The sequence below is a fragment of the Molothrus aeneus genome, chromosome W (assembly GCF_037042795.1).
Source record: "Molothrus aeneus isolate 106 chromosome W, BPBGC_Maene_1.0, whole genome shotgun sequence".
Classification (NCBI taxonomy): Eukaryota; Metazoa; Chordata; class Aves; order Passeriformes; family Icteridae; genus Molothrus; species Molothrus aeneus.
In genome coordinates, this window is record NC_089679.1 from 10,646,977 (window position 1) to 10,661,988 (window position 15,012).

Sequence of the window (15,012 nt, forward strand, 5' to 3'; positions counted from 1 at the left end):
CTCTCAGAAAATCACTTCCATAGGTGGCTTCTTCCCTCCTCACCAAAAATCAATTTCTGCAAAACCAGCACAGTACTAAGGGAGCTGACTAGGAAAGACGCCCTCCTTGATTAGTTGCTTGTTAACAGAGAGGTCTCCTGAATGAGGTTGTGATTGGTGGCTGCCTTAGCCACTGCAACCATGAAGCAGTCAAGTTTAGACTCTCTGTTGACAGAAGGAAAACTGCCAGCAAAACTTCAACCCTGGACATGAGGAGAGCAGACTTCAGGCTGCTCAGGGAACTAGTTAGTAAGGTCCCCTGGGAAAATGCTTCTGAAGGTGCTGATGCTTTAAAGACCTAGAAATGAAACAACACACTTCCGAGACAATATTAATATAGGAGGTAATATAAAGGCTGGTCTTTATTGGAGGCCTCCAGGGGCAGATATGGAAAAATGCCCACCCCTGCACGGGGTGAATACAGTTTTATAAGTTTAGCAAATTAGCAAAATTGACAAGAATCCCCAATTAGAAGCACAAGTGATGAAGTAATTCTCCCCCCTTTGGTTCCACCTCATTGGTAGCCCCCCTTTAGATAGGAACTAAATTTTGTTTATGAAAACATGTCTGAGGAAAGTATTTCATCCTTGGCTCCCAGGAAGAACCAAAATAGGATAGGAGCCTGGGACCCCCAGTGTTTGGAGCCTCTGGAATGTGTTTTGACTTTCTGAATATCAGGGTAGGGAAAAGTATTGGAGCTAGCTAGGAGCTATACAACTATACCACAGTAGTCATGTCCTGGGGTGACTGTATGGTCCAGTATCTCCACTGTCTGTTTTTCCACTCAGAAATGAGTCCTGTAGCTTTAAGCTAGGCCCAGAGAAAGGTGGGGGGGGGGGAAGCAGTGGAATTTCTCCCCACTTGTATTCAAAACACAGAGAGATAAGGAGTGCAGTGCTCCCCAAGTTCTTGGCTTTTGCAGAGAGAGACAGGGAGTTTTTCTTTGCTTTTTTTTCCACTGGTTTTCCTCATTAGCTATGACAAGAAAGGTTTTCCCAGGACTGTGTCTTTCTTCTGGGAATGTTTGGCTTCTCTCTGGTCCAGAACACCAGGATCATCGCCCGGGGGCACCCCCAAGCTGCTCTGCAGCCTGAACTCCGGGTTCCTTCTCCAGAGGGATTGAGAGAGACTGAGCAAGGCCGAGACACACCCATGGAGGACTCGCTGAACTACAGAAGGACTTTCTGAATTTGCCATCTCTTCAAAACAGCAAGAAGTTTCATTGTTTATTACTATTCATTTTTTTCATGCTTGTGAGTACTTTGCTTGTTAAATAAACAGTTTTTTCCACTTTTCTCCAAGGAGATTATCTCCCAAACTGGTTGGGGGAGGGGCTGCTGAATTCTGCCCTTTAGAAGAAAGAACCTTTGGGAAGTGTCCAAATCTGTCCCAAACCAGGACAAGTCTACAGAGCTATGAATATATATGAAGGAAATATAAAAGCAAAAATCATTCTGGCCTCAGTGCAGTGCTGGGGTCCATCACTTTTGGTCACTTTTTAAGCACCACCTCCTAAGAGCAGAGGAGCAGTGTCCTGGGGTGATGTTATGATACTGTATCCCCTATCATCTGCTTTCTTCTTGTTTGTTAGCTGAGGCAAGAAGTTTTCCTGGGACTGTGGCTGCTTCTTCTGGAACTGTTCAGCTTTGCCCCAGTCTGAACACCAGAAAATTGCTGGGAGCCCCATGCCATGGCCCAGAGGGGAGGCCCTGGGACTCTGCATCCCAGCTCCAGACCTCGGGAGGAGCTCAGGCACACCTACAGAAAGAACTCTGAATCCACCAGCTTTTTTTCAATATCTAACATTATGTATTCTTTTTCCTGTGCCTGTGTGCACTCTGCTTGTTAAAGAAACAATTTTTTTCCCTTTCCTCCAAGAAATTCCTTTCGAACTGGTGGGGGAAGGGAGTACCGAAACCTGCCTTTTTAGAGGAGACTCCTTTCAGGATGTTTCCTTATAATTTGTCTCAAATCGAGACAAGCAGGCAATTCCAAAATGTCAGAAGTTAAGCAGGTGAGGCAGAAGGCCAGCTTGGCTGATCAGGAATCTTCTTTTGATGCTAAGGTAAAATGTGGAAGCAAGGTCAGGTGACATGAGATGAATACAGGGATATGGCTTGCCACTCTAGGGAGAAAATTTGTGTGGCCAAAGCTTGATTGAAGTTGGTCAGTACTGTAGAGGACAATATAAAAATGCTTTATTAAATATGTTAATAGCAAAAGGCAGTGCAGAAATAATACCAACCTATTAGATAATGAGGATGGTCACCTCAAAAACAGGGACATAGATATCATAGCAGCGGGCCCTGCTGGGTAATAATGAGCATTGACTCCATGATTGCAGAAGGCTAATCAATCGCTTTATTATACTATATTATACTACTCTACTATTAAGAAGAAAACATTGGCCTTGCAGACAGTCCAATACAGACAGATCCAATTGGTCAATTGAAATCCAAACACCATCACCAGTGTCCAATTAAGAAATCACCCTTTGGTAAACAAATCTCCATAACACATTCCACATGTGCACAACAACAGGTGCAGCAAGTGGAGATAAGAATTGTTTCTCATTCTTTTCTCTGAGCTTTCTCAAAGCTTCTCACAGCTTCCCAGGAAAATCATGGGAGAGAGCTATGTCTCTCTCTGTTCAGAGGATATGTGATTACCACACATAGACAAGACAGAGATCTTTAATATTTTCTTTCCTGCTGTCTTCAACACTGATGATGGGTTCTGGAGCTCCCAGTACCTAAGCTGAATGACCATGTCTATGAGAATAATAAAATCCAAATTGAGTCTGAACTTGTGCAGGATCTGCTGCTCCAGCTGGATCCCTATAAGTCTATGAGGACTGATGGGATTGATCTGAGAATACTCAAAGAGTTGGCTGATGTCATCGCGAGAACCCTTTCAATGATTTTTGAATGTCTTGGGAATCTGGAGAGGTCCCAGTTAATTAGAAGCTCACTTCAGTGCCTGGTAAAAATATGGAAAAGATTATTCTGGGAGTGTTGTGGGTTTACCTAGGCCAGATGCCAGGCACTCACAAAAGCTGCTCACTCATTTCCATCTGCAGCTGAACAGAGGAGAGAAAATATAACAAAGGTTCATGGGTTGAGATAAGGACCGGGAGAAATCACTCATCAAATACCATCATGGGCAAAACAGGCTCAAATTAGAGATATGAATTTATTACTAACAAAATCAGAGCAGGATAATGAGAAGCAAAATAAGCCTTTAAAAACATCTTCCCCCTGCCCACCCTCCTTCTATCTCTACCTCCTACCCCAATGGCCCAAGGAGACAGGGAATGGGGGGTATGGTCAGTGCATCATCTGTAGCCTCTCCCACTGCTCAGGGAGAGGAGTAGTTTCCCTGCTGCACTGTGGGGTCCCTCTCACAGGAGACAGTTCTCAATGAACTTCTCCAACATGAGTCCATTCCATGGGCAATAGTCCCCCTCAAACTGCTGTGACATGGGTCACTCTTCCACAGGGTGCAGTTCTTCAAAGACAGGGTGTTTCAGCATGGGAGCAGGGCCCCTCTCTCCATGGGTCTCCCACAGGATCATAGCATCCTCCCAGGCATCCATCCACTCCAGCATGGGGCTCCTCCACGGGCTGCAGGTGGATCTCTGCTTCCCCATGGACCTCCATGGGCTGCAAGGGGATAGCCTCCTTCACCATGGTCTTCACCACAGGCTGCAGAGGAATCTCAGCTCTGGTGCCTGGAACACCTCCTCTCCCATGTTCTTCACCAACCTTGGTGTTTCCATAGTTGTTTGTTTCACACGTTCTCACTCTTCTCTGGATGGAATTAAAACTGTGCAACAACTTTTTGTTTTGGTTTCTTCTTAAATATGTTATCACAGAGGCATTACTGCCATTTCTAATTGGCCCAGGCATGGCCAGCAGCATATCCATCTTTGGATCCGCCTGGGATTGGCTCTGCTGGACATGGTGGAAGCTTCTAGCAACTTCTCACAGAAGCCACCTCTGTCGCCCACCCTGCTACCAAAACTCAGGCCATGCAAACCCAATACTGAAAAACACCTGAAAGACAATGCAGTCTCTGGTCACAGCCAGCATAGTTTCATGCGGGAGAAAGTCCTGCTTGCCAAATCTGATTTCCTTTTATGACACGGTAGTCCACCTAGTTGATCGAGGTAAGCCAGTTGATAGAATCTTTTTGGATTTCAGTAAAACTTTTCATACTGTCTCTCACAGTATCCTTCTGGATAAAATGTCCAGCATTCAGCTGGATAAACATGTCATGCAGTGGGTGAGCAACTGGCTCATGGGTTGGGCACAAAGTGTTTTAAGTGAATGGGGTTACATAAGGCTGGCTGGTCACTAGTGGGGTTCCACAGGGCTCCAGTGCTCTTCAACATCTTCATAGATGACTTGGATGCAGGACTCGAAGGGATACTAAGTTTGCAGATGATAATAAGTTAGGAGGAGTTCTTGACTACCTTGAAGGCAGAGAGGCTGTCATGGTTTGACACTGGCCTAATGGCAGGCGCCCATGAGAGTTGCTCGCTCACCCTCCCCTGCTACAGCTGAGCAGAGGACAGGGAAAAAAAATTAATGAAGGGTTCATGAGTGAGAAAAGGACCAGGAGAAAACAATTCAGGGCAAAACAGTCTCCACTTAAGTTGCAAAGTAAATTTATTACTAACAGAATCAGAGGAGGATAATGAGAACTAAAATAACCCCTTAAAACCCCTTCTCCCCCCCAGCCCCTCCCTCCTTCCCATTGACTGTGCAGGGAGACAGGGTATGGGGGTTTTTTGGGTCAGTTCATCACCTAGATTTTCTTCTGCTGCTGTGGGGGAGGAGTCCTTCCCCTGTGAGACTGTGGGGTCCCTCCCATGGGAGACAGTTCTCCGTGAACTTCTCCGATGTGGGTGCACTCTCATGAACAGCAGCCATACCGCACCTGCTGCAGCACGAGTCTCTCCCATGGGCAGACAGTCCTCCCAAAACTGCTGCGATGTGGGTCTCTCATTTCATGGGGTGCAGTCCTCCAAGGACAGGCTGCTCCAGCCTGGAAGCAGGGGCTTTCTCTCCACCAGGTCTCCCACTGGACCACAGACTCCTCAAGGCATCCACCTGCTCCAGCATGGGCACCTGCCCCACAGGCTGCGGGTGGATGTCTGCAACCCCCATGGACCCATGGGCTGCAGGGGGACAGCCTGCTTCACCATGGTCTTCACCACAGCCTGCAGAGGAATCTCAGCTCCAGTGCCTGGAGCATCTCCTTATCCCTCTTTTTCCACTGACCTTGGCGTCACCATGTTGTTTTCTCTCACATGTTCTCACGTCCTCCTCTTCTCTGACTAGAAGCAAAAACTCACGACTTTGTTTTGATTTCCTTCTTAAATATGTCATCATAGAGGCATTACCAATCTCTCTCATTAGCCCAGTTTTGGCCAGCAGCATGTCCATCTTCAAAGCCATCAAAGATTGGCTCTGCTGGACATGGTGGAAGCTTCCAGCAGCTTTTCACGGGAGGCATCTTTGTGGTCCCCTGCTACCAAAAACCAGGCCATGCAAAACCAATACAGAGCCCCTGCAGAGAGACCTAGACAAATTAGAGGATTGGGCAATTACCAACCATATGAAGTTCAACAAAGAAAAGTGCCAGATTCTGTACCAGTGATAGAGCAACTCTGGATATATGCACAGACTGAGGAATGAGAGGCTGGAGAGCAGCACCACAAAAGGGGACCTGGGGATCCAAGTTGATGACAAGTTTAAGTCAGCAGTTTGCCCTGGCAGCCAGGAGGACCAACTGTGTCCTAAGGTACATCAGGCACAGCATCGCCAGCCAGTTGGGGCAGGTGATGTGCCTAGAGGGGAAGCCATACAAGAAGTGTCTGAGGTCACTTGGCTTGTTCAACCTGGAGAAGAAGAGACTGAGGGGAGACCTTATTGCAGCCTACAGCTTCCTCACAAGGGGAAATGGAGAGGCAGGCACTGATCTCGTCTCTGGTTACCAGTGATAGGACATGAGGCAATGGCATGAAGCTGTGGCAGGATGGAGTTGAGAATTGGAGGCACAAAAGGTGAAGATCATGGGCTGAGCTAAGAAAAATTTACTGGAAACAGCAATGAGAAAAGAAAATGAACAGTAACAGCAACAATATCTGCTCGTTTTAGTGGGGTACCTTCTCAGGATGGCCAGAGGCTTTCCCATGTCGTAACAGTCAAGCTAGAGAGGTTGCTAAAAATCTGCTAAAGGAAATAATTTCTTGGTTTGGGATCCCCGAAGGTCTATCCTGAGATAATGGTCTGCATTTTATTTCAGAGGTAGTTCAGCATGTATAAAATTTTCACTGAATGAAATGGGATTTGCACACTCCCTGGAGACTGCAATCAAGTGGAAAAAATAGAATGAATCAGACTCTTTTGAGCTAAGGGGATAGAAATTTTGCAGAAAATAAACCCCGTTGTGTTCCATATAGTCCTCATAGGTCAGAGGGGCTGGGTGCAGCTGTGTTTTTAATTTCTGATTAGAACAAATTCAGCACCATAAGTCTGGTCACATTCAATAAGATCCCAAACACACAAATAGTGTGGTTTACACTGTAAGTCTGGTCTTATTCTTGATCACAGATTCACCAGTAGTGCAGTATACCAGTTTAACACTACAAATTTGGTTGTGTTCAGTAAGAACAACTACAATCACAGATTCACAAGTAGTGTGGTTTATTGAAGCAACAGATTATAGATTCTTCTTAGACTGATGGTGATAAATTCACTAGAGCTACAAAATATAAGTGTATAGCACTATAATAAAGTGCTCCCAGGTATACTCCGACAGAGTCAGATGCACAAATCTTACCCAAGAGGTGCCCCTGCTTTGAGGAGGAGAGAGGAGAAAGCCCATCAACTTGTCTGCAAGGTGGTCATATTCTCATTCCTGGGAGAAGTGGAGATGAGACTGCAGTCAAATGGGGGAGGGAAGCCACTTTATATGTAAATTAGGGATATTAAGAGTAACAAAGAGAAACATTACAAAGGCTCTGGATCTTGTGGAAGGGTGGAACAGAACTGTGATGTCTTAGTATCACTTCCTCTTTCACCTGGTCAATTGCAGGGATAAGGGTCATCCAGCATCTGCCCGACAAACTATCAGCCCCATCAGTAGGCTATCATGCTCACATTAATCCCTTCAACACATATTTTATGGCATATCTTATGGCTGTAGGCCTTATTCTTACAGAGTCTCAAGAGGCAAATCACAAAATTATGTCAGGAAACACATCCTAAACGGGTGGAGGTTTTATCTGTTTTATTGTTGAGAATCAAGATAACTCTATGGGTTAGAGAGGGAGAAAGTCCCTTCAAAGTATTATATGGAAAACCATATCCTGCCAGGAAATCAAACTGACCAAATGCACTTAGATGGGGAGGGGATTGTGAGAAATTATTTGCTGTCTCTTTCTCAGGCATTACCCTCCCTGTATGGGTATCTCAACCAGTGGGCTCCACTTCTGGACTCTCCAGTGCATTATTTCTCCCTCCCCCCCTGTATAAGCTAACCCCCACAACAAACAAACAAACAAAAAGACCCCAAACCCCACCTCAACTCTGTTCCATCAGGAAACTTTTGTCCATCAAAACTGATTTATCATACCAATAAAATTTACTTTAAATAAAGCTATACATACTGTACACTTCTGTCAGAAACTCTCTTCAACTATCAGATACTGAGACAAAATAACCAAGGTTCCCTTAATGCATGATTGCCAAAAAACATATAAAAATTAAAAGATATTTGCACCTTGACACCCTGCACTTGTGGTCAGCATTACACATTTGCAAAACAGGACCAGATACCATTTACAAATATTTAGCTTAACATACACAGAGACCCTTTCAGTGATTCCAAACCAATTCCAGATGAGAAATTACTGCAATTTAAAAAAACCAAAAACCCTCTGCATTTGTTATATTGTACAATATTTACCAACTTCAAAATAAAAGGGGAACAAAAATGAGTACACTGATTTATTTAGTACATCAGATTAATTTCTTACAAGGCTTAAAAAGACCCCACATAACACAAACCCCCACTTTAGTAGGATTAGAAACTGGTCTCATGTTGACATCTCAATCTCAGGAGTTTAAATCCAAAGCATTAAGAGAAATCTTCCACTTTGAGATACAGTAATACAACCTTGCATTATGGGGACAGTGTGTGACACTTGAGGATAAAGAACCAGTTGTAACATGTACCTACGTATTAGGCAGACCACCATTTCCCAGTTCAGAACACAGTTACGGCAGCTCCAGAGCTTAAGCAGCTTTACGTTTGTTCAAATTCTGTGCTGTACATATTCATAACTGGAACCAGTTGGCCTGGATTAGACTATTCTTATAGGTGTAGCTAGCATTTTTCAGTTAGACAATGACAACAACTCGCATTCATTTTCAGGGTCAAGACTTTACTGTTCATAGTAATGCCTTGTTTCCAGTCTCTAATCAGGAGAGCAATCTTTGAAAGAAAGTAGGTAATGAAGTTGACTTTGAAGAGAATGCTCATTGTTGAAAGCAAATGTTTTATGACATAGTTTATTGTGCAATGTTTACATCTATTAGTGCTAGATGAAAATGGAACTGTGGATAATTACATCCAGTTTACAAGAGAGTACATAGTTTTGTGCAAGTATTAGCTAAGATTTTAACATTTAAGGTTCAATTTTGTTCTGAAAACATTGCAAAAACCATAACTGTGGTAGGATTTATGACATTGGTAACAGAAGTCTACTGTTAAAACTTTTTGAATCCCAAGCACAAGTAAAGGCTAGGCGTAAAATGAATCAAGAATTTGCCCTGGGAGGACTGAGGATGGTTGTGGATGAGAAGCTTGATAAAGAATCACAGAATGGCTGGGGTCAGAAGGGACCTTAAAGATCATCTACTTCCAACCCACTTGCCATGGGCAGGGACACCTTCCACTAGACCAGATTGCTCCAAGCCCCATCCAACCTGGCCTTGAACACTTCCAGGGATGGGGAATCCACAACCTGTGGGCAACCTGTGCCAGTGCCTCACCACCCTTATAATAAAGAATTTCTTCCTAAGATCTAATCTAAACCTTCTCTCCTTCAGCTCAAGTCCACTCCTCCTTGTTGAAACCTCCCTCATGGGTCCCCCTGATGGGGAGACCCCTAAAAAGTTCTGTGCCAGGAATGAGAAACAGACAGGACTCTTGGTTTTTTGGGTCTTCAGGTTGTTGGTTATTTTTCTCTTATCAAAAGTTCTGCATGCCATCTACATCTCAGACTTAGCATACAAAGAAAAGGCACCAAAAGCTACAAGACACACAGATTCAAGGTCTTTTAAAGCTATTTTGTCCAATTAAATCTTAAAATAAACTTTATTTCTATCTTTCTACCAATAACTAATTATTTTTCTGTCCATGCAACATCTGCATTGCAGTTCTTTCTAACCAATCACCCTGTGCTCCCAACACTGCAGAAAATGGAGTAAATGAAGAACAAGGAGATCAGACAACGCCCAAAATCCTCCATCTTGTCTCCGATCTACCTCCATACTAAAACCCCAAAACTTTAAGTTTTTCACCCTGTGATAAACTATACTACTATCTATTTCACACACTCATAGATTCCAATTCATCCCAAAGTCTTGGAAGCTTTCTCCATGGACGAAGGTTAAAAGCAGTGTTCTCCTGGTGATCAGGACTTCTCAGGACAGGCAGAGAAATATTCCCTGTGCCCTGGGTTCCAACACTCCTTATCCTATCACTGCATACCCAGCTGATTCAGGGAGGTGATTCTGCCCCTATACTCCTGTGGTGGTTTGACAGGAAATGTGTTTTTTGGGATGCTGTGTTTTTGGCCAATGGATATTCAGACTTTAATATTGGCATTTAACCTGGCCATTGGGACATGGACACGCCTCTGAGAACACGGGGTTAAAAGCAGAGCTCTCCCCTGGGAGGGTCCTTTTTGGGTTTCCGGCGGGAAAGAGTTCGGGTCTCTCCCCCGGCCCAGCTGCTGGCTGGGCAGGGGGAGGGGAAAAGCCATGTGGCCGAGAGAGGTAGGCCTGACCCCGGGGGTGGAAGAGAGAAAGAGAGAGAGACCGGGAGCCACTGGGCAGCCCCCCCTGAGAGACACAGAGAGAGAGAGAGGGAGAGCCGCTGCCTGGGACTGTAACCTTGAAACTGGATAAACATGGGCCTGTGCCGGCAGCACGGCTGGGAAGGAGAAGAAGGGGGGGGTTCAGCCGGCCACTTGTAGGAGCTTTTAACCCCTTTTTGGAGAATGAGAACTTTACAGATCATTGACCTCTCCTGGAAGATAGAGTGGAAGATGAGGAAGGAAATGTGCAAGTGTGAGAGAGGTCTGGGCGAGTGAGAGATAGTAGAAGAGTAGAGAAGAATCCTAGTGGGAAGAGATGATGGAGTAGCTTTTGCTGGACTCTTTTTGTATAGCCATGGACAGACCCATGTTCCTTGTGATACAGAGACTGCATTCTAGGGGGAGGCAATGGCCTCAGAACCAAGAGGGTTCAGTGTTGGTGCCCCTCGGCCCCAGGGGGTGAAAAAATATGGGGGGGACAGGTGTCCCAAAGGAGAGATTGTGGGGACAGGTGTCCCAAAGGAGAGACTGTGCCTTTTTTGGATCGGGACAGAGCATCCTTAAAAGACAACCCTAGAAGCAGCTCTGGTCCGTGTTCAGTGGTGAGAGCACTGGACATGAAAAGGAAGAAGTCACGACGGCAGATGTACTCCGGGCGGTGCCACGAGTGACACAGAAACACATGGGGTTTCGACTGTGTTACCAGGGGAAGCCCATGGTACAAGAAGGACTCCTCTCCTCTTGATGAACTGAGGATTGATTGTCTAAAAGGTGGTGCTGGACCGAGAGTTGGTGATTTGAGGAATAAATGTATTGTGTTGGAAATTTGGTGGGGGGAGGAGGAAATGCATTTGTGAGGTTTTCATTTTCCTTGTGTGTGTGTTCCTTTTTATCTGTAGTTGTAGAGTAGTTAATAAAGTTCTGGTTCTTTTTTCCTTAAGTAGGAGCCTGCTTTGCTTATTCCTGGTCACATCTCACAGCAGAAACCAGGGAGAAGGTATCTTCATGGGGGCACTGGCATTGTGCCAGTGTCAAACCATGACAACTCCCTTCTTGTGAGATCCCACCTGGAGTCCTGCATCCAGCTGTGGGGCCCCCAACACAAGAAAAGACATTGACCTTTTAGAACAAGTCCAGAGGAGGCCACAAAGAGGATCGGAGGGCCGGAACACCTCCCTATGAAGACAGGCTGAGAGACTTAGGGCTGTTCAGCCTGGAGAAGAGAATACTCTGGGGTGACCTTATTGCAGCCTTATAGTACATAAAGGGGGCCTACAAGGTACATGGAGAGGGACTTTTCACAAGGGCATTGTCTTGGTTTGGAAAGACAGGTGCCTGCTAAGGAAGGCAGGAGCCTCCCCTGAAATAGAAAAATGTAAACCCCGTCCCTCCAAATTGTTATAAATTTGAAATTAAGGGGGGCTCTCAGGCAAAAATATGGTAGCAGGAATAACAATTCTTTATTAGGGAAGAAAATAAAAAGATAAAATAAACAATGCAGTAAACTAAAACAACACTGACAGAGTCAGAGCACAACCTGACACCCTGTTGGTCAGGGTGTTGGTAGCAGTCCAATTGGAATTGTGGCTGCAGTCCTCCTGGAGTGTCAGGTGTGGTTCTGTTGGAGCAGTGATCTTGTAGAAAGGTGTAGTCTTCCTCTGAAGATCCAGTGGAAGAGGCAGCTGTTCCTCTGGGAAACCCAGTGGAGAAGCCATGCCGGTGTTCCAGAATCTTAAGATTATATCTGGGTAGGAATGCTTGGCTCTTCCCTCTGGGCGGAGCATCTCACAATGGGATGCTATAGTTCTTATCAGTCATGCAGTGACATTCAATAGCCTGTTATCAGCAGATGTCTCCCCAGAGGGAGGATTGGTTGTGGAAGAGATAAGGAAAACTGCCCACTTAACAGAAGACAACTGCCATACAGATGGCAAATAGAATACAATTTGCTTGGAAATCCAGGACAGGCATGCAGTGACAGGAGAAGGGGGAATTGCCTTAAGCTTAAGGAGAGGAAGTTTAGGTTAGATATTAGGAAGAGATTCTTTACTGTGCGTGTGGTGAGGCCCCAGCACATGTTGCCCAGAGAGGTTGTGGACACTCCATCCCTGGAAGTGTTCAAGGCCAGGTTGGATAGGGTTACAAGTAACCTGGTCTAGTGGAAGGTGTCCCTGCCCATGGCAGGGAGTTAGAAGAAGGTAATCTTTAAGGTCCCTTCCAACCCAAACCATTCTATGATTATATGATAAGCTGTCGTGATCAGTTTTAAATGTTCAAATGAAAAGTTGGACTATTAATGCCACAATTTAAATGGCAGAGAGTTCACTATAAAAGCTGCTTTGAAAAACCTAAACCTATATATGTATTTTCAACTGCAATGTGAATTCTATAAAATATATGGCAAGGTAGCATATGATATAAAACAGCTGTATCAAAGTATGAACATATTTTTAAAAGTGAAAATTTTAGATTCTGGAATAGCATGCAAGAGGCCATTAAGCTGTGCTTTTAACTACATGCATGTGTTTATAAGGAACAGGATTCTCAGCCTGCAGTAGCAATGGGGAACTGCTGTGCTGCTACCACACTAAGATATGAGTTACTAAATCTGCACAGATCAGGAACCTGCTGACAGTTCTCCTTCACAGAACCACATTTTGTTTCAGCCCACAGGGTGCCAAGTCTTCTCAGCATTAAACCTCTCACCACTGCTGTGACCTGAATTTTTCTACTTACAGCCCACAGAATTTCACCCTTAGTGCATTACAAAACCCCTACATATATTTTCACCTGGCTGGATTTGCATGAATTTAATCATATTTATCTGTTATTAAAAGTAGAATATTATAATGCATTAAACTATTCTTTATCATTTACTGTCAAATAAGAGGGAAGAAACAGCAGTTTTAATATATTACTGTTAGATGTTGACAATTCTGATCAACTAAGGCACAACTATAGATGCTGATCAAGCCATACTTAAGTCATTTAACTACATTTACTTACAGTGCATTAGATGTAAGTATTATCAGTGAAAAAAGCGAGAAGGCCAGCATAACTTAAATATTTGAATTCTAATGTGCAATCAGTGTAAAGTGTTATGAACACTGCCCCAAGGGCACAACTTCCTATACCTGTATTATGCTATTGGACAGTGGACAATCAGAATTCACTCCAGCTTCAAAATAATATACATAATGGACTATAATCATTCCAATCCCCCTGAAAATTGCATTCTGTGGCTAGTTTTTTCAGCACCTTAGTTAATTTAACTTGATTATAACTGGAAGCATCTGACTATGATTTAGGCATGCTTATTGCTGTAAAAAAAATAAGCCCACTTTTGAACTTATTGTGCAAGTATTTTAATAAGATTTGCACACATCTCAAAGAATTCTATTGTATGACTCCCTGGTCTTGGAATTAATTCAGCCTTAGAAGAATCAATCAAAGAGGTTGCTGATGGTGTAAGGGACATATCTTCAGATTTTCCCTGTGCATCACCATCTGAATCTTTTTGACAGGATCTACAGTTGCTCACAGAACCTGATCTCTGTGGAGTTGCAGTCCCAGATTTTGCTTCAGTAATTTCATCTGGGGGACAATTGGAGAGAAGAGGAAAATTAATCATAAGAACAGCAAACTTCCCTTTTTCACACTTCCAGTCTTGATTTTCTTAAATGTTGATTAATACATAAACAGCTTTTGCAACTGTATGTAGTCAATACAAAATTAAAGCTTACACATCTATCAACAGAATTAAATGTCCTTATGCAAATTATTCTTGTGCTTTGAACTGTGCTCCAGGACTATCTCATCTAGTTTAGACCAGCACTCACCACATTTTTCATGAAGTAGTTTCAGCAGCTAATAGTCAAATAGATTTAGCTTAAACTTAAAACAGAAACGTGACAGCATCAAAAGGTTAAATCAAATAACAATTTGAACATTATGTAGATGCTTTTTAATAGTATTTTATTTTCTTTCTTTCTATTTGGTTATTCATACTTTGTATTTCCTTATAATTCATTGATACATTAAATGCTAGCATCTACATCCTTCATTTTTGGAAGTTTTTCTCTTTAATATGCATTTGGGCTGCAACAGTTTACTTCTAAGATGGAAGCATTTCTACCTCATACTGAAGGTAATTTTCTGCTGAAGTATCTCTATTCTTACTTTAAATACTCAACATTAGTTTTGACCTGCACCTGTCACCAGAAAAAGTTATTTCTAAGAGAAGTTAGTGAACACAGAAGACATTGGGTGTTCACATCAAAGCTACGTTAAACTACAGTTTGCAAGAGGGATAGAGAATGGCTAGCTGTGGTGGAGGCCAAGTCAGATCAGCTTTACTGTTGGAAGAGAGATGCCAAATCCATGCTCTCGGCTTGTATTTCCTCAAGAGTTGAAGCCAGGACTGCAGCTGCCCCAGCTGCATGGCTCTAAGCAGTCATCTCCCCTTCAGCAGAAATGGCATTTGTCTTATGCTACAGTAGAGGTCAGTGCAGGAAAGGGATTAATGCCCTGTATCAAATACTACTAGATCTGAGCAAGCACTTGACATATGGTTAGAAGGGACAAGGCAAGAATTGCATTGCCAAGTCAGATCAGGTTAAACTGCCATGAGACTCAGCCGTAGCCATCCTGTACTGTAATCCAGCCATGTTCCAGTAAATCCTTTTTCCATTACAGGTTTTCCTAGGCATATCATGTACACTATTGGCTATAAATTGCTTTAGTCTACTATGCTCTTAAACAAGCATTATGGCCAGTCTATATTTGCTCCTCCATTTTCAGGAAGGTATGACTTGCAGTTTGTGCTGGTTTTCACTGGAATGGGTAATTTTTTTCCTAGT

General features: G+C 43.7%; 1 protein-coding gene across 5 annotated transcripts in view; it reads right to left on the reverse strand.

The window, feature by feature from the left end:
• Positions 1 to 134: 134 nt before the first annotated feature.
• Positions 135 to 15,012, reverse strand: part of LOC136568526 (5'-AMP-activated protein kinase catalytic subunit alpha-1-like) — a 74,588-nt gene continuing 59,710 nt past the window's right edge. For 3 of the 5 annotated variants that reach the window (XM_066568539.1, XM_066568540.1, XM_066568537.1), the window contains one exon: positions 6,736 to 13,747. In XM_066568539.1, coding sequence (XP_066424636.1) covers positions 13,503 to 13,747 — 245 coding nt within the window. In that variant the 3' untranslated portion in view covers positions 6,736 to 13,502. Of the gene's footprint in view, positions 2,213 to 6,735; positions 13,748 to 15,012 lie in introns of those variants that run through there. The other 2 variants (XM_066568538.1, XM_066568541.1) reach the window with 2 other exon arrangements.